The sequence below is a fragment of the Penicillium argentinense genome, assembly GCF_028826775.1.
Source record: "Penicillium argentinense strain IBT 30761 chromosome Unknown utg000002l_segment0_segment0, whole genome shotgun sequence".
Classification (NCBI taxonomy): Eukaryota; Fungi; Ascomycota; class Eurotiomycetes; order Eurotiales; family Aspergillaceae; genus Penicillium; species Penicillium argentinense.
In genome coordinates, this window is record NW_026622661.1 from 765,969 (window position 1) to 793,901 (window position 27,933).

The 27,933-nt window shown below is 52.2% G+C and overlaps 10 protein-coding genes across 10 annotated transcripts; 6 read left to right on the top strand and 4 right to left on the bottom strand.

Moving 5' to 3' along the window:
- Positions 1-40: 40 nt before the first annotated feature.
- Positions 41-880, bottom strand: N7532_001167 (ankyrin repeat domain-containing protein; the record flags this gene model as incomplete). Its single annotated transcript, XM_056613661.1, has 1 exon — positions 41-880. The coding sequence occupies one exon, from the start codon at positions 878-880 to the stop codon at positions 41-43; it is 840 nt and encodes a 279-aa protein (XP_056478702.1).
- A 338-nt stretch (positions 881-1,218) lies between these two features.
- N7532_001168 (nuclease) lies at positions 1,219-2,046 on the top strand (the record flags this gene model as incomplete). Its single annotated transcript, XM_056613662.1, has 2 exons — positions 1,219-1,676; positions 1,734-2,046. 2 exons carry the CDS (start codon positions 1,219-1,221, stop codon positions 2,044-2,046), a joined length of 771 nt encoding a protein of 256 aa, XP_056478703.1.
- A 528-nt stretch (positions 2,047-2,574) lies between these two features.
- Positions 2,575-3,686, bottom strand: N7532_001169 (zinc-binding alcohol dehydrogenase family protein; the record flags this gene model as incomplete). Its single annotated transcript, XM_056613663.1, has 2 exons — positions 2,575-3,509; positions 3,578-3,686. 2 exons carry the CDS (start codon positions 3,684-3,686, stop codon positions 2,575-2,577), a joined length of 1,044 nt encoding a protein of 347 aa, XP_056478704.1.
- A 1,567-nt stretch (positions 3,687-5,253) lies between these two features.
- On the top strand, positions 5,254-12,600 carry N7532_001170 (uncharacterized protein; the record flags this gene model as incomplete). Its single annotated transcript, XM_056613664.1, has 5 exons — positions 5,254-5,662; positions 5,709-7,268; positions 7,321-11,660; positions 11,719-12,388; positions 12,449-12,600. The coding sequence occupies 5 exons, from the start codon at positions 5,254-5,256 to the stop codon at positions 12,598-12,600; spliced, it is 7,131 nt and encodes a 2,376-aa protein (XP_056478705.1).
- Positions 12,601-14,345: 1,745 nt separating this feature from the next.
- On the top strand, positions 14,346-15,953 carry N7532_001171 (uncharacterized protein; the record flags this gene model as incomplete). The annotated part of the gene is made up of 1 exon (XM_056613665.1): positions 14,346-15,953. One exon carries the CDS (start codon positions 14,346-14,348, stop codon positions 15,951-15,953), a length of 1,608 nt encoding a protein of 535 aa, XP_056478706.1.
- A 1,988-nt stretch (positions 15,954-17,941) lies between these two features.
- On the top strand, positions 17,942-19,446 carry N7532_001172 (prolyl hydroxylase family protein; the record flags this gene model as incomplete). Its single annotated transcript, XM_056613666.1, has 2 exons — positions 17,942-18,221; positions 18,275-19,446. 2 exons carry the CDS (start codon positions 17,942-17,944, stop codon positions 19,444-19,446), a joined length of 1,452 nt encoding a protein of 483 aa, XP_056478707.1.
- Positions 19,447-19,592: 146 nt separating this feature from the next.
- On the bottom strand, positions 19,593-21,268 carry N7532_001173 (uncharacterized protein; the record flags this gene model as incomplete). The annotated part of the gene is made up of 2 exons (XM_056613667.1): positions 19,593-20,458; positions 20,521-21,268. 2 exons carry the CDS (start codon positions 21,266-21,268, stop codon positions 19,593-19,595), a joined length of 1,614 nt encoding a protein of 537 aa, XP_056478708.1.
- Positions 21,269-22,932: 1,664 nt separating this feature from the next.
- N7532_001174 (cytochrome P450) lies at positions 22,933-24,641 on the top strand (the record flags this gene model as incomplete). Its single annotated transcript, XM_056613668.1, has 6 exons — positions 22,933-23,013; positions 23,071-23,212; positions 23,292-23,677; positions 23,733-24,349; positions 24,402-24,478; positions 24,535-24,641. 6 exons carry the CDS (start codon positions 22,933-22,935, stop codon positions 24,639-24,641), a joined length of 1,410 nt encoding a protein of 469 aa, XP_056478709.1.
- An 806-nt stretch (positions 24,642-25,447) lies between these two features.
- N7532_001175 (acetate uptake transporter family protein) lies at positions 25,448-26,399 on the top strand (the record flags this gene model as incomplete). The annotated part of the gene is made up of 4 exons (XM_056613669.1): positions 25,448-25,797; positions 25,860-26,034; positions 26,091-26,141; positions 26,226-26,399. The coding sequence occupies 4 exons, from the start codon at positions 25,448-25,450 to the stop codon at positions 26,397-26,399; spliced, it is 750 nt and encodes a 249-aa protein (XP_056478710.1).
- Positions 26,400-26,529: 130 nt separating this feature from the next.
- N7532_001176 (F-box protein) lies at positions 26,530-27,731 on the bottom strand (the record flags this gene model as incomplete). Its single annotated transcript, XM_056613670.1, has 2 exons — positions 26,530-27,532; positions 27,595-27,731. Coding segments are annotated over 2 exons (1,140 nt in total), but the record flags the coding sequence as incomplete, so codon positions are not given.
- Between the last annotated feature and the right edge of the window lie 202 nt (positions 27,732-27,933).

A 27,933-nucleotide genomic window follows, 5' to 3' on the forward strand; every position in this document is an offset into this window, starting at 1 on the left:
GAAGCATTCATCGCTATCTCGGTTTGTAAAGAGTTTTCCATTAAGTAAAAAATGAGCCGCTTGTGTAATGAAGCGACTTTAGGGCTTTTGGTGGTCGTAACCGGAGGATACATCCTTTTCGCAGAGGGCGGGGTTCTTTCTTCAGCAGCATTGCTACGTTCTCATGCCCGTTCTCCACGGCCAACTGCGCTAGTGTTATACCATCCGTGTCCCTTGCTTCGACATCAGCTCCTTTTTCCAACAAGAAATCAACAATGTTTACTTCTCCTTCATGGGCAGTCCAAGCTAGCGGCGACCGGTTCATGTCATCCCCTGACCCAATATCGGCATTATTGTCGAGTAGTAGTAGCTCGATAATAGACGTCTTCCCGAAACCTGAAGCCAACGATAACAGTGTTCCGTCAGATGCATCTCTTACATCAATTCTAGCACCCGTTTTATGCAGCATTCTGGCAATAGCCTCACATCCGTGCATTGCAGCGGTACCGAGATGGTGACCGTAGAGCGTTCTGGTGTCTTCGCCTTGTTCTATGCCAGAGTATTCCTCAAGAAGCTCGAATATAGTGTCGTTTCCGCCCAATACGGCGAAAAGCAGCATAGGATAGCCAAACTCGTCTTTTGATTCAACATTTGCGCCGTTCTCAAGTAGAAGAAGTCTCGCGACGGGTTCATGTCCATTGAGCGGCGCATATGACAGCGCTGATCTGCCATACTCAGCTTGTGACTCCGTATCGGCGCCATTTTCAAGTAGCAGCTTAACAGTAGTTTCGCTACCCTTCTTGCGGCTTCGTATAGCGGCTGAGTCAAACGCATATTTTATATTGACGTTGGAACTATTGTCAAGAAGCAGTCTGACGGCTATTTGATTAAATTCTCGCATTGCACATTGCAAACGAGACTACTCTTTTCAGCTCGACGCACGATGATGCAAGCTACAAAAGGCAAAGAATGGGAATATACTGCTGAGGATACAAAGCACTGACTCGGCTTTATCTTTGCAAGCATATACTTTAGACTCCACCCGGTGGTCCTCTCTTCAGTTCTCCAAGATGTCAAAGATCAAGCTCCTAGCTCTAGGAGCCGCTGCAGCCGGTGCGAGCACCGGTAGTGCTCTTCTGTATATCTCCCAACAATCAAACCTGCCCCAAACGAAGTCGGTGTCAGCTCCAGCACCACCGCCTCCAACACAAAGTCCAGTGATAGAGACCAAAGCGCCCCATGCCCAGGCCAGCCTCAACCCTCCAAATCCTCACGCAAGCCACCGATCTAGGCCCAGTTGACCACGCCGGCATTTTCAAATATGCGTCCACAGGTCCAGTCATCGACGATCTCAGGACCGACGCCCTAGTCGGGACTTATGATCGCCGAATGCGCAGCCCTTTGTGGATAGCCGAGCACATTACAGCCGAATCGATGGCGCAGTCCGTCGCAAAGCGGAAAGAAACAATTTCTCCAAAGATCGAGACATCCCGGAAGACTCTCGCGCCAAGGTGGATGACTACAAGCACACCGGCTATGACAAGGGTCACCAGGCAACCAGCGGCGAACTGTTCATGGTCGCCGAAGGCAATGGACGAGACATTCAAGATGACCAACATGTGCCCTCAAATTGGCGAGGGATACAACCGGCACTACTGGGCGAAATTCGAGGACTTTTGCCGTAACCTTACGACCCGGTATCCCTCTGTTCGCATCGTGACTTGTCCTCTTTAAGACGACCACGGAAACTACAGAGTACATTATGAGGTTATTGGTAAGGGAGCTCCGAATGTTGCTGTTCCCACTCTTTTTTTCAAGATTATCTATGCCGAAGATGAGATTGAGGATAGTTTGGGTCCGGTTGCTGTTGGTGCGTATGTGCTGCCGAATGCTGCCATTCACAAGGATACGTTGCTGTCGAGCTTTGAGGTGGATATTTCAAATATCGAGAAAGCGAGTGGACTTAAATTTGCCAAGAGCTTCGAGAATCGTAAGAAGCTTTGTGAGGAGATAACCTGTGATGTTCGTGTTAGAGACTTCCGAGAAGATATGAAAGCGAAGCTTTGATTAGAGCATCGATGATCGGCGTATCCGATGTTGTATGGAGCTAGCTAATAATTACCACGGTTTCGTAGTCCATGGGAGTTTACTGGTCTTGCTAAAGAGGAGTGTATCAGGTAGTTTCTTGCCCGGTGAGAAGACGTTGCAAGTCTGATGACGTTTTATGTATGGGATGAGAGTACTACAATGGCATCACGCACTGTCAAGTTGGGTAAACTCGTCACGCTGATCGAGGTGAAAATACATAATCCACCCGAATTCAAGTCGCTCCCCCAACACAAGCCTCGAATGTGAGGACAGCTCGAGAAGAAGATATAAAATTGCGAGTAACAATTTCGAAGATCTAGAATCGAATGTGATATGCATAGTCTAGATAAACTCAGGCGCTAAGTTTAGGCCACGTTACGTTCCTGAGAAGCCGCAATTATGCACAAAGCACTAACACACAAACCGAGGTAATGAGACCTCCAGGATGAGCGAAATATCAGTCAAGGACCTGCCTTGAGAACATTCTATCTAATCAAGTCGAGAGATTTACCCCTCAATTTTATAGACGAGCTTGCTAGCTCGGACCCTCCCCTCCCGCAGCAATTGCAGCCCAGACAAAATCCCCTCCAGGCCACCCGACTTGACCTGGTATGGGTGAGGCTGAATCCTGCGCGCTTGCAAGAGCTTCTGTGCAAGCGCCCACCACTTAATTCCAAATTCGAGATTGCTGCCATCAGGAGTAATCTCCTGTGCACCCATGCGATAGGTTTCTCCCAAAACATCGTACGCCATCGAGACATGGGAATCCACATCATCGCGGGCAGACTTGACGTCCAGCAGCGCATTGTAGGATCCACCGGCAGAAGATATGGCCGCGCTGCAAATAGCCGCTGACTGAGGAGTAGAAACAGTGTCCAGAACGAACTCCAGCGCATCGTCGGTGTCTTCCTTGATCTGCTCGCCCACCTCGGCGTCATGATAGTCGAAGACAGAGTGTGCGCCCAGCTCAAACATCAAACTGCGGTTCGCCTCGGAGCATGTAGTCACCACGCGCAGCCCTGAAAGACGCGCCAGTTGGATTGCAAGTGTCCCAGTCGCCGTAGCACCTCCATAGATGAGAATATTCGTCTCCTCGGACTCACTCTCTCCTTCACCAGGGAAGGGCAGCTCCAAACTCTGGTACAGATTCTGCCCGACCGTCGTCAACCCAACGCCGAAGGTCGCAGCCGCCTCGAAGCTCATTGAATCAGGAATGCGGATTTGCAGGTCTCCCTTGGCAATCACATACTCGGCAAAGGCACCACCATTAGGACGGACCGCATTGCTACCGTGCACGAAGCCAGCCACGCGGTCACCCTGCTTGAAGGGCTTCGTGACTCGCGGACCGACCGCCTCTACGATGCCGGCGTAATCGCAGCCCACCGTGGCCCCGGTACAGGCAACATAGTCAATGTGCCGCCAATCAGTGGGGTTTAAGGCCACTGAGCCATGTTAGTTAATAGTCCGTGCATGACGTAAGGGGTAGCTCAGGAGTAATGGAGGGACGCACCGGCTTTGGTCTTGACCAGAATGTAATCCTCCGGCAGCTCAGGGATTGGGACATCCCGCAACTCTGCGTGGCCCGGTTCTTGGACGACAATGGCTCTCTGGGTCGGCATCTTTACTCTTCGAGGTGTGGGGTGAAAGACGGCGAGGGAGGACAGAAAACAGAACTCCGCACGATCCGAGGTCAATCTTGTTGATAGGAATCTCCAAGCTCTGGAAAGCTATTTGTTTCGGGAAGAGGCGTGGGGTGAGAACTCGCGCGAAATCATGGAAGGTGTCTGGTGGGGTCAAGGAACCCATGGAGCAGCCTATACGTCTGATCGGGACGAACTATAGGGCGCTATGGTATTAGCGTGGCCCGTCAACTCCAGTGAGACTGATGAAGTGGAGCGGTTCTGTGGATTTCGACGATGTGGGGGCGAGGGATATGCGTAAAATAGCCCCTGAGTTCGCGCGTGAGGAAGTTACGGTACATGGCCGCCATCGTAACGATTTGAGATCCGGTTGCCCGGTGTACACCGGTTCTGAAATTGGGATGGACGAGGAGAAAGTTGGCGATTGGGATCTTTTTTGGGTAACACCTGCGCAGTTGCAGTAACACTGTATTGTACATTAATAGAAGGGCCGCGTGGTAATCCCCACGCCATCTGCTCTTCGAATTTGTGTGTGTGGAGAGAGACACGTATCTTTGGCGACAGCCAATTGTGCTGAATCCTTTGCTTGATCGTGAACAAGAAAGTGGTGAGAGCGAGGCTGCATCCCCACTGCGGAGCGCAAGTTGGGGATCGCCTCGCCCACGATCAGATTCTCTGGCGCATGAAGACTGCCAAGACGGGCGAGTGGACTTTAGGTTATGATTGCTGGAAGCCAATGTGGACCAGTGGAGTCTGCACTGAAGATCGTTTCCTGCAGGTCGCATACATGTTAGTGTGGTAAAGGGGGATCGTGAAATACCGTGACGGCCGTGCGTATTCAGGTTTCATCATACTCTGCCCCTTTCAGGAGACACTCTTAGGCACGGTAGGTGTGTTTGGGGGCCTAAAGGCGACGTGCTGCGTGGGATAAGGGTGTGGAGCACGATGCAGATGTGTTGGGGTCGCACGCGAAGAACATCGCATGCATAATCATGATATCGCATTCCCCCATCGCCCCTCACGTCTAGGTGTTCGTCGGATGGAGGATTTGGTTCGTGGATCTCACGATCCACCGGATACTGGCAGTCCTAGAAATGATCTGCTCAGCCGCACCAAGGCTCTGCTGCAATGTGTAGCTGATCATGGACTCCGTCGCCATGCACGATAAACCGCAAAGGGCTAGAACTTCTGCCAAATCAGGGCACGCCAGGGCCAAGGACTCGGGGATCAGCAATAAACCTCTGGTCGTACCGAGGCCGGCCTTCCGCCAGTATAGCGCGAACCTACCAGATGCCCTAAGGAGCCCCTTCCCGCTCCACTCCACGTCTCTGGGCCGATGGCAGCCAGTCAAGACGCGAGTGTCAGACAGGTCTGCCCACTTCATGACGCCCGCCTGGAAGCTGCCGCCTTCAAAGTGTCTCCATGTCTGCCAGAACGATGGAGACTTCCTGATCCCGGAAGTCACCCGCCGAGTATAAGAATACCCCACAGCAACCCGCCTCCGATAGAAAGTCTTCACCCCCTTAATACTAATAATAATCGCACGATGCCCCGGCTGCCGACCAACGCGAGTCCAGAGATGGAGTCCATCGCGGTCATTGGAATCGGCTGTCGCTTCTCCGGCGGCGCGACGTCGGTGGAGGATTTCTGGCAGATGCTCTGTGACGGACGCACTGGCCATGGAAAAATCCCTCCGAGTCGATATGAGGCGTCGGCCTGGCATCACCCCAGTCATGATCGCAAAGGCGCGGTATGTACCGATCCGCGTGGTGGCAGCGTGAGGGTGGACGATGCTGATTTTGTTAGATCAACCATGACAGCGGCTTCTTTTTGCAAGAAGACCCAGCCCGTTTTGACGCCCCTTTCTTTTCCATCACGGCGAAGGAGGCCGCGGGAATGGACCCGGCGCAGCGACTGTTGCTGGAAGTTGCATATGAAACCTTTGAAAATGGCAAGTCCCCCGGCAGAGTCACGCGGAAGCCCTACTAACATTTTCGGCAGGAGGCATCCCTATTGACACTCTGCCCGGGAGTAATACTGCCGTGTACTCGGGGTCAATGACCAACGATTATGAGCTGCTATCAACACGAGATATTTATGATATGCCTCATAACTCCGCGACAGGCAATGGCCGGACAATGCTGGCCAACCGTTTGTCGTGGTTCTTCGACTTGCAAGGTCCCAGTATCATGATGGACACTGCGTGTTCCTCGAGTTTAACAGCTGTGCATCTCGCAGCCCAGGCCTTGAGGTCTGGTGAATGCGGAATGGCCCTGGTGACAGGAGCGAGTCTAATTCTTCACCCTAATTTCACCCAGAGACTCTCCTATATGCATATGATGAGCCCCGACGGTCTCAGCCACTCTTTCGACGAATCCGCAAATGGATATGGTCGAGGAGAGGGGATTGGAGCTGTGCTATTGAAGCCTCTGTCAGCCGCAATGGCTGATGGAGATAACATCCGCGCCATCATCCGTGGTACTGGTATCAACCAGGATGGTCGTACACCTGGAATCACTTTGCCCAGTCCGACATCGCAAGCAAACTTGATTCGGTCGACCTATGAACGGCATGGCCTGTCCATGCGGGATACGGCATATTTCGAAGCCCATGGAACTGGAACTCCTGTTGGAGATCCCACAGAATTATCCGCTGTTGGTTTGACACTGGGTGAAGCACGCACGCCAACAGACGAGCCCATTTATGTAGGCTCTGTCAAGACGAATCTTGGTCATACGGAAGGCGCGGCCGGCGTGGCTAGTTTGATCAAAGTGGTTCTCTGCTTGGAGAAGGCCACTCTGGTGCCGAATGCTGGATTCAAGAACCTCAACCCGAAGATTCGCCTCGACGACTGGCGCATGCGCCTGAGCGACAAGACAATGCCTTGGCCAGAACATCTGCCGCAACGAGCCAGCATCAACTCTTTCGGATTCGGTGGATCGAACGCGCATATCATTTTGGAGAGCACTAAGGAATTCTTCCGTGGCGACGGCGAGAACGAAGAGGCGGCCCCTCACATCGTGGTATTCTCTACCTTCGATCAATCAGGTATTGAGCGTTTGGGTGACAGTTGGAGCAAGTATTTGCTTCGTCAACAAAAGGCCGACCAAGATATTCCCGTCAAGGACTTGGCCCACACAATGTTGACCCGTCGCTCTCAACTCGGTTTCCGCAGCTATGCAGTCGCCAGTTCGCTCGAGCAGCTGCAGACGACGTGTGCAAAGGGGCTTCCGAAGTTCGCCCGTGCAAGCCGCAAAGCCCAGACAAGACTTGCATGGGTCTTCACTGGTCAGGGTGGCCAGTGGGCTGGCATGGGTAAGGAGTTGTTGCGGATTTCTACATTCAAGGAGAGCATTGCCAAGTCGCAGGATATTCTCGCTTCCATGGGATGTCCATTTGATATTGTACAGGAGATTAAGCTGGATGCAAAGGAGAGTCGGATCAACCGACCGGATCGCAGTCAGCCCATCACCTGTGCCCTGCAGATCGCATTGGTCGACCTTCTGTTCAGCTGGTCTGTTCAGCCCCATGCCGTTGTTGGTCATTCTAGTGGTGAAATTGGTATGTATCCCAAAACACACCCTGAGTGGTGCAAGATTAACAATAGACACAGCGGGTGCCTATGCTGCTGGGTATCTCTCTCACGCCGACGCCATGCGAGTGGCTTGGTTCCGCGGTTTCTTCTCGCAGCAGGCTGCCGAGAGCGACAGGCGAGGAGGTATGATGGCTACCGGACTTTCTGCAGAAAACGCGCAGAAATACCTTGCCGATTTGCCACACCGTTCAGTTGTGGTTGCCTGCGTTAACAGTCCCGCAAGCACCACTTTATCTGGCGATGTCGACAAGATCGATGAACTTGAGGCCAAGCTGCAAGCTGATGGCATCTTTGCTCGCAAGCTGCGCGTGGACACAGCCTACCACTCTCCCCACATGGAGGACCTGGTCGAGGTTGTTGGCAATGCCATCCAGTGTATCAAGCCTGAAGATCGTTTTAACGGCACAATTCCCATGCTGTCATCTGTCACCAAGGAACGCGTGTATCCTGCTGAACTGGGCGGATCGTACTGGGTCCGCAACATGATCAGCACCGTCGAGTTCACTGCTGCTGTTTCCCAGCTCGCCAAACTCAGCGAATCTATTAAGGGTCGCCGCCGGCCGGTGCCAATCAAATGGACTACTTTGCTCGAGATTGGTCCTCACTCCGTTCTGAAGGGACCTGTAATGCAAATCTTGCAAGCTGTTAGCCCAAGTATGGCGACGCTTCCTTACTATTCCCTGGTTTCCCGTAACCAACATGCCCTCCGGACGTCACTTGAAGTTGCCGCATCTCTTTGGAGCACCGGACACAATGTGGATCTCGCTGCTGCCAACAGCTGTGTTGACACCACTGCGCCTTCTATGGTCTCTGACCTTCCTTCCTACCCTTGGAATCACCAGACAGCCTTCTGGCACGAGCCCCTCGAGACAGCTCAGCTGCGACAGCGCAAGCACCCGCGCCATGATATTCTGGGAGTTCCTTTGGATTACCAGAATGCGCTAGAACCGCGATGGAGAAACTTCCTCCGCCTCTCTGAGAACCCATGGATGGCAGACCACGTCGTTGCTGGCTCGATCATGTTCCCCGCGGCCGGTATGCTGGTGATGGTCACCGAGGCGGCGCGTCAACTCGCCGAAGAGCCAACCAGTATCAAGGGCATTGAATTCCAGGATGTGCACTTCATGCGCGGCGTGGTAATTCCAGAGGACGATCGTGGCCTCGAGACCGTTCTCCAAGTCTCACCGCACGAAGGAATGCCAGGATGGTACGAATTCGGCATTTTTTCTCTGCCATCTGGTGGTGGCTGGATTCAGCACTCGAAGGGATCCTTCACCACTCGGTACGAGAACCGCGATAGCGTTCAATGCGCAGCAAATTGGGATGCGGCCGTTAAGCGCATCAAGGATACACAGAATGTTGCTCAGGCGGGCGACATGGGACAGGCATACCAGTGGCTCTCCCAGACAGGAGGGCTGACAGTCGGCCCAGCCTTCAAGACAATGACTGGCGTGTCTTTCTGTGAGTCCGAGCCTCGCATCTGGATTTCCGGTCTCGTTACCGATACCAAGGCTGGAATGCCCTACGAGAAAGAATCCACAAGCTTCATTCACCCCACCACCCTCGACTGCCTCTTCCAGACAGCTCTCCTCTCCTGCTCTGAAGCTCTTTCCAACAACAACGCCAATATTCCTGTTGGAGTCGACCACGCCTACATTTCTCAGGGCTTCAAGCCAAAGCCAGGCGAGAAATTCGTAGTGCATACCGAGACTCAGTACCGAGACGGAAAATCGCGCTCGCAATGTATCGCATCGGATCCCGAGCTGTCGCAGCCATGGATTACCTTTGAGGGTGTCCACCTCGGCAAACTACCCTTCAACCCGAACTCGCAGAAGCAACAGGATGTTAGCTCTGAGAGCCGATACTCGTCAATTGAATGGCGGGAGCATCTTGAGTCGCCGCTCACCTTTAACCCGGTTTTCCGTGAGGGTGGGAAGAAGAACCCTCCCGTGGAGGCCAGTTCGCTTAGTGCGCATGATTGGATTGAGCGACTGTGCCATACTAATGGCGATGCTAGGGTGATGATCACTACTTCCAACGCCTCGGGTCCGTGGACCGAGACCCTGCAGTCTTTCGCTCCTAGCACAGGATCTCGACCTTGCCTGAGCAAGACCACTATTGCACTCTGCAATGTTAGCGATGAAGTGAGGGACAAGGTCTCTACAGAGAATGTCGGAACTCACGTCATGTCTCTTCCTTCGCTCGACAGTCTTCCGTCCTCCTTTTCAGAGGCAGCTTATGACTTCGTCATCATCGATGAATCGAGCCTCTGGGGTGGAAAGACCACCAATGCCGTTGTGTCTACTCTGCCAACAATCCTCGACAAGGGAGGATTTGTCGCCGTCAGTGTGTCCGAGAAGAACTTCGATCTTGCGCTGCAGACTCTTCAACAGTTCGACGGTCTAGACATTCACGGCCTGACCAAAGACCGCAGCTTCATTATCGCGCGCAAGTCTTCCGATGCATGGACTACCGACCCCGAGATCTATGTGCTTGGCGGCAACGACAAGATCAGCTCTCACCCATTCTTTGAATACCTCGAAAAGATCTTTACTGTCCACGGCGCTCGTCTGGTCCCTACCGGAGTGGACCAAGCTGCTTCTCTGGCTGGAAAGACTGTCATCTCGTTGCTGGACCTGGATGGTTCCTGGGTCTCTGAATGGAGCGAAGAAGACCTCAAGCATCTGAAGGCCCTCATCAAGGCAAAGAACCTCGTCTGGGTATCTCCCTTCTGGGCCCAAGGTCCCCTCGACAATGCCGGACATGGAGCTATGAGCGGTCTCCTGCGAACCCTTCGCAACGAGCACTGGAGCACCACTATCCCTCAGTTGCTTGTTGATACGCAAGACCTGCAGGATGCCCCCAGCATTGCTTCTGCCATCCTCAAGGTTCTGCAATTGACTACACAGAAGAATTCTCGCCGCGCAGATCTGGAATACCGTCTTGCGAACGGACGACTACTTGTCCCGCGTGTTATCCAAACCCCGGATATCAATGAAGCTATGCATACTCTCATGCATGGACCCAGACCGGTGCCGGCGGAGCTTCCCCTTGATTCCCGGCCTCTGCAGTTGAATTACCAGGATGCGGAGAATGTCTGCTGGGAGGAACAGAAGAACGTTGACAAGGAGCTCCCTTCCGATCACACTGAACTCAAGGTTGAGCTTGCCACCATGTTCGATATCAACGGCGAGCTCGGCAAGGCTCCAGAGACAGTTCTGCCGATGTTCGAGATTGTCGGAAAGGTCACTCGCATCGGCTCCAGTGTTCGTGATTTGGATGTCGGTGACAAGGTCCTGACGCTGGTTTCGCAATCCTCACCACTTGCAACCACAGTTCGCGTTCCAGAAAGTGACACTGTCAGAATCCATGCCAACATGGACCCGGCTAAAGTTGTCTCGACTCCGCTGGCGTACCTCAACGCCCATCAGATTATCCACAAGGTTGGTCGTTTGACTTCGAACGATTCCGTTCTCTTGGCTGGTCCGACTAGCCAGACCTTGCGTGCGATGATTGACTACGCCCTTGGTAGCGATATCCAGGTCATCGTGGCTACAGACTCTCAAGAGTCCATCGATAATCTTTCCTCCCGTTATCCGTCCTTGAAGGATCGCATTCTGAGCGTCCACAGCAGTCTGGAAACAAGCGTGTCCCGACTGTCCAACGGATGCGGCGTCGACGCCAGCATTTCTCTCATGGCCGGATATCCCGGTCGCGTTGCAGCCAGATGCCTGGTTCCCGGTGGGCAATACATCAACTTGTCCAGCGAGATGAAGCTGAGTGCACTCCCTGAAAGTTTTGTAGAGAGCGGTTGCACTTTCTCTTCGCCTCAACTGCAGAGAATCTTCTCTGAGAAGCCTGGCAATCTCCACGGATCTCTCCGTCAAGTCATCGACTTCATGAAAAAGCAGCAGATTCTGAATCGCGTGGAAGCTTACTCCACCTTCCCTGTCGCTGACCTCCAGAGCGCAGTCAAGTATTGCAAGGAGACAAATACCCGTGCAATCCTGGATCTGCGGGCACCAGGCAAGGTGCCGATTGTTTTGCCTATGCCGGAGCTTGATGGACTGCCTGCGCAGAACACCTACATCCTGGCCGGTGGTCTGGGTAATCTGGGTCTTGCCTTTGCCGATACTCTGGTGCAGTCCGGCGCTCGCCATCTCGTCTTCCTCGGTCGATCTGGAGTGGCACAACGAGAGCAGCAATTGACTCTTGACACGCTCCGCGAGTGTGGATGTCGCGTTGATATCGTTCGCTGCGATATCTCTCGACCTGAGGATATTGAACATCTCGCATTCAAGATTCGGAGCATGAAGTGGAATGTTGCAGGGGTGATTCAATGCACAACAGTTCTCAGGGTGAGATATTCCCTGCCATCCCACTGTCCTTACTACTAACTAACTCATTTTCTACCAGGACGCCATGTTCGAAAACATGACTTTCGAGGATTGGACTCGCTCCACGGACCCCAAGATCCGCGGCACACTGAACCTGCACAACCTCTTCTCCGAGGATGGCTTGGACTTCTTCGTCTCCCTTTCCTCCGTCGCCAGTGTGATCGGCAACATGGGTCAAGCCAACTACTCCGCCGGTAACGGTTTCATCGACGGTCTGATGGAATGGCGTCGGGCCAACGGTCTTCCGGGTGTATCTATCAATATTGGTCTCGTTCCCGATGCCAGCGGATTGAGTGATGTGGCAGAAGACTCGGAGCAGCGTCGCCGTCGCTATAAGCACCTTGAAGGCACGGAAATCATGACCCAAGAGCTCCAAACTCTCCTCCAGGTGATCATCAATAGCAAACTTTCTCTTCCACCGCAGATCGTTGCCGGCATGACAGATTCGCTGTCTCGCAACGACCCTCCGGCAGACTGGCTATTTGACCGCAAATTCGATCATCGCCTTTCTCTTGCTGTGGAGGAAGATGGAGAGGCAGACGTTACTACAGCTAGTCTTCTCAAGGCGACTGATTCTACGGAAACAGCTACACAGATCGTTATCGAGGCACTGAGCGGGTACTTGGCTAAGGAAATGGCTACTACCGCCGATGCCATCGACACAGACCTGCCTCTATCTGCCCTGGGTGGTATGTACCCCTCATTACCCCACTACATTTCCCAGAACTGCAATGCTAACAACCCTTTAGTTGACTCACTCAAAGCCACGGCAGTTCAACATTGGGTCTCCCGCGAGTTGGGGGCAGAGCTGACCTCCTTCGAATTCTTGGGCTCGCAACCAACCAAGGCGCTAGCTAAGAAGATCGCTTCTGCTAGCTCGTTCGTCTCTGCATCAAACTAGATACGCATTATACCTACATAGTACTTTCAGGTTTCGGCGATGGCGTTGTTTTGGGACAAGTTGGAGAGACTGGATCGGAGGCCTCCCTAGTGGGCGGCATCCTTTTCCAGCGGTGTTTGTGTGACTTTTTTTTGTGATCGATCTCCGTGACCCACTTCCGGCATCTTGTTTTTGTTTTGGGGGGTTTTTTTTTTTTTTTTAATTTCTATGGGCCATATGAACTCACATTTCTCCCCACGAACTTGGCCCCCTATGTATAGCAATGGTTTTAAGTTTACAATACCTCGTCATAAACCGTTTTCAATACTCTCCTTCAAAGTACCCTAGCGAAGTAAGATACACGCTAGTTCCTTCAGGCGTACCAAGATCCACTGTGTCGGGCCCCTATTGCCTGCCATGGTGGCGCGCACTTGTGGGTCTCGGACAGTGGCCGTCGGCCTCTTCCTTCTTCCGTCACACGCGCAGATAACGACGACATTCTTGATATCACGATGCTCCTCCGATTACAGAAGGAGACGCAGAATCCTTCGTGCATGCCATTGGGGGTGAGCACTTACAGAATGCACAGGACATCTGCAACTGGGGGAGGAACCCTGTGTTTACTCGTGCTCCACCGTCTTCGCAGGCGGGTCCCCGCAGCCCACAGGTCTCTGCGCCATTCGTACATGGGATCCGGATCGACAATACCGCGATCTAGACGATCCGATGAACACTGACAGAACTTTTCGTACCGAGGTGACAGTCCAAGCGGAGCTTAGATTGGCACTGGCCCCTTCCCCGGGCCCCGGCACGGAAGCCCCTTAATGTCATTATTGACAGTCAAAAAATTACTAGAGACTATGTCACAATCGCAATGGCCTCGGCGCGAAGTTCGCCAGGAACCCACATCCAGTACTTTGTTCGATCGAGGGGTCCGCTGCATCTTCCATCACCCCCGTGAGCAAAAGGGACAGATCGGACCCTGCCCGCTGCACTCAGGGGATGGCGAAAACGTGAGGACGCAAGGCATGGGATTTAATATCCGCTTAACCCAATTAGCGTCTCGGTGCTTGCTGTTCCTCCGTGTGGAAGGTCCCGGTTCTTCCCGTGGAGACTCTGTTCTCTTTTCTCACCGCTGCACCCGATCATTTCAATCCCTCCGTCGAGAGAGAATCATTTGAGGTACTGGCATACTGACACACTTGACTAAAAACCAGGTCTGCATAGCTAGGTGCATACAGCTTGTGTGATTAAGTTCCACCGTGGGGACGGCCGAGACTCCCCGAACGTGGACGCGATCCCACACAACCGTAAATGGAATCGCACGAAGCCCAAACCGGCGATGTGGACTCTTTCTGACTTGCCCATGAGGGGTCCACTGTTGATCTTGCGCTGGACCGGAGTCCACGGTGGCAGGGCGGCCGGCGCTGCGATCAGCAAGATAGTTCGTGGGTGTCACTTAAAAAAACCGTGGATGCGAGGGAAATCTTCTGACGCCAGCTGATGTTAATCACTGCCCTAAGCGTGCCCCAGCAATCTTTTTGGGGCTGTCAGGTCTCCACCCACGATGCGTAAACCGGGAACGATGGGGCTTTCGCGAGAGACTTTCCATGAAAACTCGCCAGCGAGCGAAGCTGAACTCCTCGAAGCCCCCCCCCCCCACACGATAAACTATTTGTTTCTGCCTTTGGGACAGATCCGCTCCTCAACTCTTCTTCAATTCTTTCCTGTGGTAATATCCCTGAGATATACCCCTATCCTTTGCCATGGCGGACGACTCACGGAAAGAGTTGGGCCTGCCAAATCGCCCGGCAAAGGTGGTCCACAACCGATTGAACTCTGATAATACCATCTTCGAGCTCTACTTCTCCAAGAAGCCTGCGCCGGAGAACGAGAAGCTCGCCGATCCAGATGACCTCGAGGCGCAAGCCGACCAACCAAAGCGCAAACGTTTCTCACGTTTGCGCTATGAGGTGCTCACCGTGTATCGCCGCCTCTTTGGGCTGGTTTTTTTGGCCAATTTGGCTGTCTTTCTCTGGGTGATGATCTCGAATCGCCAATTGTTGGCCCTGGTAGATGCCACGGCTGTAAATCTCGTCGCATGCGGTCTTGCACGACACCCGATGGTCGTCAATGCCATCTACAGAGTCGTCTGTTCAGTGCCTAGATCCTGGCCACTTTGGATTCGTCGGAGAGCCGCCAACGCAGCTCACTATGGCGGTGTTCACAGTGGTTGCGGCACTGCGTCTTTGGTTTGGTATATTGGATTCGTGGCAATGGTGTCAAATATCTACTTTACCAACTCGCCCATCAGCACGGCATCGGATGCTGGATTTTCGGCCGCGCCGATTGTCGTCTCCTACATCATTCTGGCTCTCTTACTGGTGATGGTTGTTGTTGCATACCCCACATTTCGACGAAAGATGCACGACTATTTCGAGCTCACTCATCGGTTTACTTCGTGGCTTATTCTGGCCCTATTTGTTGTACTGTTAATGATCTTCGTCCACGAGGTCAGCAGGGCCCAGAAGGAGACCTTTGGTTACTTCCTGGTCACCCTCCCTGCTTTCTGGCTTTTGATCGCGGCGATTCTCGCCGTGGCTCATCCTTGGATTTTGCTGCGGAAGATCAAGGTCCAGACGGAACCTCTGTCAACACATGCGACGAGAGTCCACTTCGATCACACCCCGATTGCCTTTGCCAAGGGTATCCAGGTGACGAAGCACCCTCTCCGCGACTGGCACAGTTTCGCCGGCTTCCCAGACCCCGAGTCCACTGAAAATGTGGCGTCTGAAAAGCCCCAGGAGCCCCGGTCCGAGGCACCGCAGGTATCTGAATCCGAGAAGCCTCAAGAGCCTGTACAGCCTCAGAAGGCTATGAAGCCGCACGGCCACGGCCACCGAAGGAGTTGGTCGATCGTGGTATCCAAGGCAGGAGACTGGACAGCTGACACTATCCAAAATCCCCCCGACTACCTCTGGAAGCGAGCTGTGCTGATGCGCGGTGTCGGCTATGGCATGCGTGTCTTCAATCGGATCATCATCGTGACAACGGGGTCTGGAATTGGCCCCTGTCTCGGATTCCTCGGCGACAAAAACCGCCCCGTGATCAAGGTGATCTGGCAGACTCGCACCCCGGTCAAGACCTATGGCCAAGGTGTCATGGATCTGGTCCACCAGATGGGCCCGGACCCGATCATCTTCGACACCAGTCGCGATGGTCGTGTCGATATGCTTCCCACTGTGCGCCAGCAAGTGACGGAGTTTGGCGCCGAGGCCGTGTTCGTCATTAGTAACCCTGCGATGACCAAGAAGGTTATCTATGAGTTCGAGTCCCAAGGGATTCCAGCCTATGGGCCCATCTTCGATTCATGATTCGACATGACTCTCATGACCCACAATTATGATTTTAATATAATGTGTATCTAGTCTCTTTTTTCAATCTTGGCGTGCTAAAATTTGGTTTTTGCGATATATCTCGATGTGTCATCGTTAATGTTTGATAATAAACAAAGATCAGAAGTGTACGAGCCTGTGTAAATGATGTACCTCATATTGGTGCCGAATCGATCCGATATTAATTCCCACCGGCCTGGAAGCGAGGGGAAGGCGCCGAAGCCCGGTTTCTTGCAACCACACAGATCACCTTTCCGCGCCCAAAGTGTGAAGCCAATTTCGAGCCAGCAGACTTTCTTCAAATAATTCCTCATCCCCCAATCCCAATTGGTAGAGCAGAATGAACCCATACCGAACATTTTTCGTCAAAATAATGGACGATCACGCCAGGCAACAACCTTATACCACGTCGAGTTCACATACAATAATACCGGCACGGGCCGGCTTTGACCCCATAACCCACTTTGCTCCCCTGGTAATATGAACTCAGTGCTTGGTGTAGGCCGAGGTCCAGCATTCTCGCATGTTCTAAGCTAGTATTGGGATGGGGCGATGAAGCCACAGCTACCCGCACATGCAGCTGACAGCATGCAGAAAATATTGAAATCCGGGCTGGTGGAGTGGATACGGAAAGTTTAAACAGATGTGCGTTCAAAACAACATACATGTGTCACTATAAGTGGGGTGTACTGATGAAATCAATGCAATTGGTCCAGTGGATGGCAGAATATCGAAACTGGGGTTATTGGGGACGCTATCCGTCCTCAAGGGCAGGCTTCGTCTAATCGTTGCATGGGATGAATCTGCGCGGGACCTGGGAACAGCACCTGTGGGCTGTTAACCGCAACTTCGTTGTTACCTCTCCTTCGCGTCTATCGATATTACAGATTGAGCGGGCTGGTTGAAGGCCAGTGAACTGATGACAGCAATCTTGCAGCGATGAGATTGATATGGATCTCGGCTGACTGGTCACTTCTTGGATGGTGTATTCTTGGTAGACCGGCATGATCAATTTCACAGGTGTGAACAAGATGTTGCATGGCTTCCAGGATGCTGTCACGATCTGCTCCCCAGCGTACTTGGGCTAACCGGTGAATTTTGGGTGATCATAATGGAAATTGCCGCTGTCCAGGTGTAGCCTGCTACGGATGTTCGATACAAAAAATGATATGTACGACCACCACTACTGTACTCAGTTAGTAAGCAGTAGTGTAACGGTCACATAGCTGCGGTCGGGTAGTGATGGTAATATCATACGCAGCATTAATGATTCATAGCAGACCGCGATATATTGCTGGGTCACATGGTTTGTAAATGCTCAAAAGAATTCCTTTCGACACCGCCGAGTGATGTATATATTAGTCTCATCTTCCACATACGACGATGAATAGATGAAAAGACTAGAAGTAGCCTTTTAAATTAAAGAAATGTTCGCAACGTAACTTTACTACTGAAACATCCAATTGGAACGTTAGATGTAGAGTTGGGGAGTTGCAGCGATCAAAGAAAGGAACAGACGTGGGCGAGTTTTTTGACCTGGAGAGGCGAAATTGAGGTCATAACAAAATGAGACCAGAATAGATCACCGGAAAAGAGATCATGTAGAGATATTAAATTATTTCCTACGGTGTACCAAGATATTCCTTTCCTTCTCCAGTTTAGTGTTCATTTGGGTCTCATTTCGTTTCATAGCCCTGAGCACGAATTTCACTACCCAAATGTATTCAATACACCCCCACACTCAATTTTGAAAATACAAATAAGAGAGAGGAAACTGAGATAAAATAGAAGTAGAATATCACTGATTCAAACTCGAACATGATGGACTATTTCGGAATGTATACCTCCGCCACATGTGGAGACAGCCGGGAATTCGATTTTCCGCATCCACAAAAAATCGCATCCCCACCACTATCAACCTTTATCGATTGTCAACCATCAGCTGCATTGCGATCAGCCCAACCACCATGGGCAAGTCCAAAGCTGCGAAGCGCAAGCGCAATACGCAAGTCGATCTTCCCCAGAAAGTCTCCAAAGCCTCAACCGTTTTGACACCACCCCCGGATGGCACTGTCGAGCCGAAACACCTCAACACGGTCATCTCGGACGAAGAACTCGACGTGACCATCGAAACGCTTACTACTCTCGCTCAATACCCCAATTTGACCAAGTCGAAGGCATGCAAGGATCTCCGGGTTGCCGTCTATGACTTCCGTCAGTCGTGCACGACAGGAGCCAACGCTGCGGGTACGTCACGGCATTACCGGATCCTATGGAGTTGCCACTAATATTCTCATCAGAGGGTGCAAACCTCACAGCTCGAATCACCGGCGCCCTGGCGGACCAGAAATATGTCGACGCTCGAGTCTTGCTCGCTGAGATGCGGATCCGGGGTGAGCAGCCCAAGATCGGATCATTGTGTCGCTGGGTGCGAGACCTCGACGTCGTCAGTGGCCTGTCAACTCACCCAGATACGCTCAATCATCCCCAGGCAGAGCGCACCCCGAGGGATCTGGAGCTGCTCGGCGTTCTAGATGCCATCCTGAGGGTCAGCACGCCCATCGACAACAGTCCGCACGCCGTTCCTTCCACCTCCCCCATCGCCTTCCAGTCCATCTGGGATCTCCGCCCCTCAACGCCCTCCCTCCCCATCTACGAATCCGTCCTCGACAAGTCGATTCTTAACGATGCCCCCAAATCCCACTCCGCCCTACGGGTCATCGAAGAGACCCCCGGCCCTCAACGCAAGCCCCCAAACCACCACCCCGCCATCCTCTACACAACCGCCCCAAATGCCGTCCCCCTATCGCCCATTACACCAAAAATTACATACCACCCTCACCCGGCCGTGCCAGGCCTTGGTATTGCCATGAACGTTCTCTCCCCAGACGAATGCAAGGCGATCATCGCAGCCGGTGAATCCGTCAACTTCCTCCCCGACGCGCCCCTGCGCGAGGACGGCGACATGAGCATTCTCGCCCACAATTTCTACTGGGTCATTGACACGACCTTCCACGATATGCTCTGGTCTCGCATCTCGTCCTACGTGCCACCCTCCATCAACGGCCGGCTGGTCCGGGGCATCAACCGTCGATTCCGTGTGTACAGATACGTGCCCGGCGCTGAGTATCGCTGCCACATCGATGGAGCCTGGCCTCCTTCCGGTATTCTCCCCGACGACACATACGTATACGATGCTTCGCCCGAAGACAAGAAGCAAAGCTCGATGTATACTTTCTTGTTGTATCTCAACGATGAGTTCGAGGGTGGGGAGACGACTTTCTTCTTGCCGGCTGCCCGTGAAGGGACCCTTAATGCATACCCCGTCCGACCTGTGATGGGTTCTGTCGCTATTTTCCCGCATGGTGAAGCAAATGGAGCGCTGTTGCATGAGGGTACTGGAGTACGGAAGGGCGCAAAATACATTATCAGAACCGACGTAGAGTACGACGTAAAGCCCTCAGATGAGTGAGCCTGACAAACGAAGTTACGAAATAGGAATAATGACTGAATCGTTTCTGTCGTATGCAATTTTGAGTTCTTAGCCATTAAGAGCTGTGTATATCTGATACAATAGCCATCTCACCACCAACGACAAATGTTTCCTCAACTCAATCATCAAACACAAGTGAATGACGAAGGACTATTTGGATCCCCACCAATGAAGGTAAAAACCTGCGGATAAGGACAGAGATATCCTGTCCGAGTCTCCGAAGTATTCGAAGGGCTAACAGCAGCCGCAACAGCTTCCAAGCGATCAGGAACTGCAGCCTCCTCAACCCAAGCCTTAAGCGTATCAAACACAGTATTACTAGGATCAAAACCATTTCCAAACCCGCAATGAGTCACACCCGGGGCAAGGAAAAAGCGATAATAATCCGCAACATGACGATCAAAGTTCCTGGCACGATCATAGTAATCAACCGTTCCATTTGTTGGAACAAGCTGATCAGCCATCCCATGCCAAGCAAGCATCTTCGTTCCAGCTTTTTTCATCTTCGAAAGGTCCACGCTCCCAGTTCCGATGACAGGAGCATATTCACGAACAGACTGCCGGAAGAGCTTGTCGTAGTCGGCGCGTGTAAGACCTTCGAGGGTAAAAGATGGATCACGGGCTAGGAAGACCTTGACCCAGTCTTCGGCAATGGGGAAGGGGACGACAGTGCAGTCGTCGACGGATTTACAGGTTGTTCCGAGCATGGAGGCGAGGCTGGAGTCATAGTGGAAGCCATACCATTTGAAATGTCCGTCTGAGGACCGGGGGCCTTCCCAGATTGCGGCTACCAGCTGGGCCATTTTCTTGGTTATCGTGATTTTGCCGTCTGGCTCTGTGCAGTAGACTGTTTGGCCAACGAGTGAGGATGCTTTGAAGTGGCATTGGCCGGGGTAGGCGATGATGCCGTCTTTTACGCCGTCGAGTTCGTCACAGGCTGCGGTGGCCGCGCTGGTGAATGTGTCGAGAACGCATTTGGGAGGCCGTGTGTCTTAATAGTTCACTAATTAGCAAATGTCAGAGTAAAGAAAGAAATGCAGAAGAGCCTCATACCAAGAAGCTGAGACAAAAACGGCGCCCACAACCCAGCAGCAGCAAACTTATCCCAACTAACCGCCGGCGCACCACCCACAATTCCATCGAAGAGTTCCGGATGGAGTTGTGCCATGGCATGTCCCTGTCGTCCACCAGTCGAGCAACCATGCCAATATGAGTACTTCGGAGACTCACCATAATATATCTTCGTCGCTAGCTTCCCAAGAACAGCCGCCTCGGCGATAGCAACACTCGAAAAGTCCCAGAGAGCAGGCCAGTTGGTCTTCCCATCTTTCGTGAGACCCCAATCAACCGTTGACGCAGTATTATCATGTCCCCCGTCCGTTGAAGAAGACGCATACCCCGACAAGACGGGAGATAGAACCTCGCTCTCGCCACCGGAATACCAGCCCCCACCACCATCCATCAAGAAACGGGAGTTCCAGTCCTTGGCATCGAGGGGAAGTCCGATGTATGTATTGACCACATCGTTCTTTCCAGGGTGTGTATATGCCAATACGATGAGACAGATGTCCAAGGTGGGTGCAGGGGTTCCCGGGATGTCAGGGATGATGCCCACGCCTCCTGTTGCGTTTCGACCGCTGGTGGAAAAGCCGCGGGCGGCTGTCACGTTGAAGGAGATGATTTCGATATTTTTCACTTTTAACGAAGCGAAGGTCTTCTTTGTGCATTGTGTTTTGTGGGCGAGGGCGCTTGTGAAGAGACTGGACAATGTCGCAGCTATAGTTATCATCCCAAGCATCATAGTGAATTATTGACGACAGCTGCGTAAGAAATTGCGTTGGTTTTTTGGCAGGTATTCATGTGGTTGTGCGATCTTTATACCTGCAAGAACATCAGGGATGACACACATCACAGAGCAGGATTAGGATCTAAGCCACAGTAAAACACTGCCGGCAAGTAAGCAGACACACTTACTCATTCCGAATGATCAGAGAATTAGAACCCTGGTGCCTGCTTCCTGCTAACAAAACAGGCATCTTCCAAATACATCACTAGTAGTAAATCTGTTTTCGGATCTCAATCTCACGCGGAGGATACCCGAGGATTAGCCATGGGGACAATGGCGCATTATGACTGGTCCGATCGTCGAGAGTTGAGGCTAAAATCGAAAGCTAAGACGGGCTTGGCGATCTTAGTACACATGCCCAATTCAGGGTATCACGTCATCAGTGTCTAAGAGCGAGAGGCTTGTCGTTTAAAACTCCACGAGTGGCTTTTCGTCTGTAGTTATTCTTTGACCAAATCTAGTTTAACCCGCTTCGGACGATTCGGTGTTTGTCGGACATTAGTAGATTGTGCCTTGCCAAGATTGGGTTCTTGACTTTTAGAGGAATGGGCGAGAGCTGATAAGTTCTTGTGGCTGTGCTGTTAATAGTTCCCATCGCAAGGTTCTCGGGCTTCGTACCGATCCTCATGCCCGACTTAGGATGATACGGAATCCAAGAGGGACCCCAAATGCGACCAAAATGGATATGCTTTTTAATAACCCTGTAAAAGCATCTTTTCTTTACTGAAGTTAGAGATGTCATGTCTGTCAGCAGATGCTGGTCAAGCACTCTTGGTCATATAATGGAAACAAACACATTATTCTGGGCGATTTGGTGAAGCGAGACTGACAGCAGAGTGACAGGCTAAGGCGATCAGGGGCTCAGGCAGTGGAAGACACGATTGAATCGCCATCCAGTTTGCGAAGTTTGCAAGTATTCCATAGAGTGTCGCATTTGACGCGAAGAGCTTCCATTGGTACTATGTTATGACGAAAATCGGGAAATGTTCGGGGCTTCTCATCGCCCGCATCTTTAAGGTGAAACATCGCACAGAACCAGAGTCCCTGACCATGTACCCACAATGGTGTCGCGAAGGGTTATTGTAGACACAGAGATGAAGAGGGCAGATAACCATGGAGGGTGGAAGAAGCTTGACAACCTGACCGCGTTGGGGCGCTCAGTGGCAGTTTCAGGCAGGTATTGGGGGGAGGGGGGTGGTGGGATGATCTCCGGAGAAAACATCACTTACTCAATGAGCTCCCTTCCGAACTCCTTTTAAGAAAACATTTCGGCCCGTTAAAGTTCATCCGCGCTGATATTACGTCCAACTTATGTGCACCGGTCGGGGCAAGCACTTTTCCTAAGCCCGAAAACTTGCAGCCTCGCGACGATCATCCTCGGCCGTTCACGAACGACCGATCGGGCCCCCGCATAGACAACCTGCAGCGAGCATTCCACCAGTAAGCGGCAAGATGATTCCAGCCTTGCAGAGTCCATCCGCGACAAATCACGTCGGCGTCGGAGCTTACCTTGCCGATGAGGATGTCACAAGAAAATTTCCCCGCCTGACCAAGTTCTTAAAAGAGCAACAGTCGAACGATCAAACAGCCAGCCAGCCAGCAATCAGTCACATTCCATCATGTTGCAAACAATTATAGCCCGGTTCTCTACACTCAATATCCCAGCGCTGCTCACTTCAGCCGTGGGCGCAGCACTTGTGGTATGGTTTTGCGATCCACGGATATCGTCCGCATGGCTAACTTTATCTCGACTACAGATATTTCTCCTCCAGCGCCTCACAAACCCCCTCCGGCATCTCCCCGGACCCGAGATCTCGAGATGGACAAACTTGCTGTACGACTACTACTGGTTGACCGGTCAGATTCCATACTACGTGCACAGTCTGCATGAGAAATATGGTGAGAAATAAGCATAAACCCACGCGTGCCATGCTTTGGCTTGGTCAAATAAAGTGCTGACATCCGTGATGCTTATAAGGCCCCATCGTCCGTACCAGCCCAGGCCGAGTCGACATCTGCGATGCAGCCGCTGTGAAGGAAATCCACAAGATTCACACCAAATTCCTCAAGCCAAAGTTCTACCGCGACCTGGTCCCGGGAAACATTCATACCATGTTCACGACGACCGACCCCGGCTTCCACGCGTCCCGACGCCGACTTCTGGCGTCTCCCATCTCCGACTCCTCTCTTAGCCATCTTGAGCCCCAGATCACTAGTCGGGTGCTGTATGCTATCGAGCGTATCACGGAGGAGATGGAAAGTCGTGGAGCGGCGGACGTTTTCAAGTGGTGGCTGTTCATGGCGACGGATATCATCGGCGAGCTGAGCTTCGGCGAGTCCTTCCGCATGCTCGAGGCCGGGACTGTTAGTTCTTCCGCTCCAAAATGTAAGAGATTACAAACTAATGTGAATATCACAGCCAACCCAATACTCTAAAGACCTAGAAAAAATCTCCAGCATGCAACCAATCCGCACCACGTTCCCAGGCCTCGTCAAACTAGGTGCCTACATTCCAATTCCACCCTTCAGCACCTCTGCCGCAGCCGGAAAGCGAATCGGCATGTACGCATACCAGTCCATCCAGCGCTACAAGAACCATCTCGCAGCAAACCCAGCAAACCCAACATCAACCCTCTTCACCAAGATCTTCGACGTCGAGAAGAGCGGGCTCAGTGATGCGGATATTCGAAGCGAAGCACAAGGATACATAGTCGCTGGAAGTGATACGACCGCCGTGACTCTCACATACCTGGTCTACTCTGTCTGTCGCGACCCGCGGATCCGAACAAGACTCGTCCAGGAGTTGTCTGCTCTCCCTGAGCCTGTCTCGGATCGGGATCTACGAAATGCGCCATATTTGAATAATGTCATTACGGAGACATTGCGTTTGTATAGTGCTGTGCCTTTTGGCATGCCGCGTGCCGTTCCGGCTGAGGGGGCGCAGTTTAATGGGTATTTCCTTCCTGGTGGGTCGACTGTTTCGACGCAGTCTTATAGTCTTCATCGGGACCCTGGAATTTTCCCTGAGCCGGAGAGGTAAGTATTACTCTTCAGATCTTAACGCTGCATATTGTTAACAGGGTAATAGTTTCAAACCCGAACGATGGGAGAATACCACCAAAGAGATGAAAGATGTCTCCTTGCCATTTGGAGGAGGATCACGAAGTACGTTCCTATCCTGAAACACAATTTCCAAAGTCTCAAGAATTAACAGTAATTAGTTTGCATTGGAATGCACCTTGCTCGCGTCGAACTTCGACTGGCGACCGCTCTTTTTTTTCCGGAAATTCCCCGAGGCGCATATCTCCACCAAGGAAGGGATGAATGATGCGGAGATGGTAATGCAGTGCTTTTTCTTGATGGCGCCTTTGGGCCATCGCTGTCTGATTGAGGCTTAGACCTGAGCAGGAAAACTCAAATGCTCAGATATCGACAACTCAGATATCGACAATGTACCCGCTGTCATTGAACTGGTGGAAACGAAAATAGGATGAAGATATGCCCGTCGCAGAGATCGATGGACGCCAAATTGGCAAATGTACACAATTTAATGGATTCAAGCTACACTCCACAAATGCTACGAAATAACCTCGATCGCAAAATTCCCATAACTCCATTGAATCAAGACTGACCCAACATCGTCCCTCCCAGCGCCTGTGTTGCTCACCCCCTGGACCCAATCGCCACCAACCGGGGAAACCCCAACCGATCAGCAGTACCCCACGTCGGCGTGGGGAAATGAGGCAAAGCTTCTTTCCCCGTAGCCGATAGCACGCCGATCCCGAAACTCCAATCTTGAGCTCTCCAAATAACTGCGCAATGATCCACCAACCAACCCACGGGGAAACGACGCATAAGCAGGGATCGCCCCAGAAAATGTATCTCCGCATGCAGCATCGCAACTTGGTTAGTTCTGCCCCTATTTACACTGTAGGGTACTACAGCGCACATCGTCATCCTACCGATCACCTCTCTAATGCTGGAGGTAGAGCAAATGTTCGAGTCGATTGACGATCCCCCTCCTTTCCCCTTTACTAGATTGTTTCACAGTTCCTTCTGCCCGTCGCATGTGTGACAATTTAAGAAGCAGCTTCGCACTGGACTTTCCAAGTTTGCTCTCACATTTCTCCGACCATGTCCGGCCCTACAGACGAAATCAATCAATTCGAAACAGACGACACAAACGCCACCTCCAGCACTGACTCACATCAGAATCTCGACTATGGCCCGCCCGCACACGTTGACCCTGCCTCGACGCGCTACGGGTCGTTCGCGGGCCAATTGCAGCCAGGTCTGTACCGACCTGGTCCGGTCGAGCAGCGCAAGATCGGAAATCCCGCACCACTGGGTCTATGCGGGTTCGCTCTGACCACGTTCGTGCTGGGCTGTATCAATATGCAGGTTCGGGGCATTACGGAGCCGAATATATTTGTTTCTGCTGCTTATGCGTATGGTGGTCTTGTGCAGCTTCTATCGGGGATGTGGTATATGTATGGCGCTCAGTGCAGTAGTTGCTGCTATATTGCACATGCTGATTCAACGATAGGGAAATGGCGGTTGGAAATACTTTCGGTGCGACGGCGCTGTCCTCATACGATGGTTTTTGGATCGCGATGGGTATCACCTTTACGCCTGGTGGTTTTGACATTCAAGGTCAGCTGGAGAAGGCGGATGGAGGCTATGCGGGGACGTTTTATGATTCTCTTGGTCTATTTCTGATGGTAAGCTCTTCATAGCACCAATCACAACCCTCATAAATTTGTACTGACACCCTCAGGGCTGGTTCACCTTCACCTTCCTCACGTTCCTCTGCACGCTTAAGTCAACCGTAATTTTCTGCTCACTTTTTGCATCCGTCGACGTCGCATTCGTCCTCCTCGCAGTCGGATAAATGCACCGGAACGAGATGCAGGAGCCGAACGAGAACGTCCTCAAGGCCGGCGGATTATTCGCTCCACTAGCGGCGTTCCTCGCGTGGTGGGCTGCGCTGGCTGGTATCGCGGATACGAGTAATAGCTTCTTTATTATTCTTGTTTGGCATTTCCCGTGGTCGCCTAAGGGGAAGGCTGATCGGAATAAGGAATAAATTGAGAGGAGTACTTTAGTATATCTGATGAGCTCTCGGTTTTTTCGCAGCAATAGGATGGGACAGTGTTTCGACGTGTTCCCTTGTCGAGGACAACATGTTGAATGACAATATGATTTCATAATGACCCCAGTTGTAATTCCGTAGCTCTCTCCATCCGATCAAATTGTCCCGCCAGCTTGTCACGCCAGTTATCTCCGTTCTCGCCGCTGACCATCAAGTCGATCTCTCTCAGTACTTCATTACTCACATCAACCCACGAGGCTCCGTCATCCAGCTGCTCTAAAAGAGACAACGGCGTGACGTCGAATCGATGGCCAGCCCACTTTCCGCGCGCAACGTTCTTGCACCGACCGATTCGCTCTGGTTCGTCCGACCAGGCAATGCGGGAAATGAGGACTTCTGCAAAGCCAAAGACATCGATTTGAGGACCGTGGATAAAGTCCTGTTTCAGGGCAATTACCTCTCCACGGACGTACTCTTTCGTGGTGAGATTCCGCAGAATCCAGACTTGGTCGCGCGGGTAAAGCTCCAGCTTTTCGGGCTTCAGACCCATCATGATTTCCATAGCGTCGGCTTTGGACATTGGATTTGCGCGTCGATGGTCGCAGAACCAATCTTGCAGTTTTTGAGAAAGTGATGGGCCGCCGACTTTCTTGTACGAGTGCTTAATTGAGGACGAGCCCAAATTGTTGACCTGGTTCAGTTCTCTGATCTTCCTCTCTTCTTCTGACGATAGAAGACCAGGTGGGTATTTGCTAGGATCACAGCGGTCATTGATACAGATTATCCGCTCCCCAGCCCAAGGTGCAAGCGAACGGACGATGTGCTCTTCAATACGCAATAGACCAACCGCCCAGAAATAGCGATTTGTGAGGCTGAATCGTAGGACGTCGATCACGTCATCTAAACGCGCAAAGATCTTCTGGTGGATCTCGGATGGCAGAGTGGACATGGATTTTGGACTGGGGTCGCCGAGATAGACTACCTCATTCACATTGTGCGAGTCGATTCTAGCGGCCTTGCGGAAATGATTTTGCGGCGGACCGCGTTTGCGCGATCGCTTGGTGCATTTCAAATCACCATCCTCGTCTTCTACGTTCTCTCCGGGCAGGACCTCGACATTCTCGTATCTATATGCCTTAGTAGTCAGTAGGGATGGCCAAGCACTTGCCAGGTACGGAGTCGTGCTGACCTATGTGCGTTCAAGGGCACTGCCAGTAGAGACACCAGCCCGCCCGCACTGCCCGAAAGCAATGCGTCGATCAACTGGCCCAGACAGCCAGTTGCCTCGTCGCGACCGGGGGCAATCACTCGCCAGTTGTGACCCATGGCAGCTCAGTCCGGACGCAAACAGATCACATTTCGTCCGAAAGGACACTTGCTGGCGGAATTTGAATTTGTCGAGATTCCGCTGACAATCACGTCAACCATACGTATGCAGTAGCCATATCATGTTCTCGGTTGGCCCCCGGTGCGGCGAAGTCCGTCCATCGATAAGGTTAGCGCGCGTGCAGCCAGCCTCGGTGTGGCG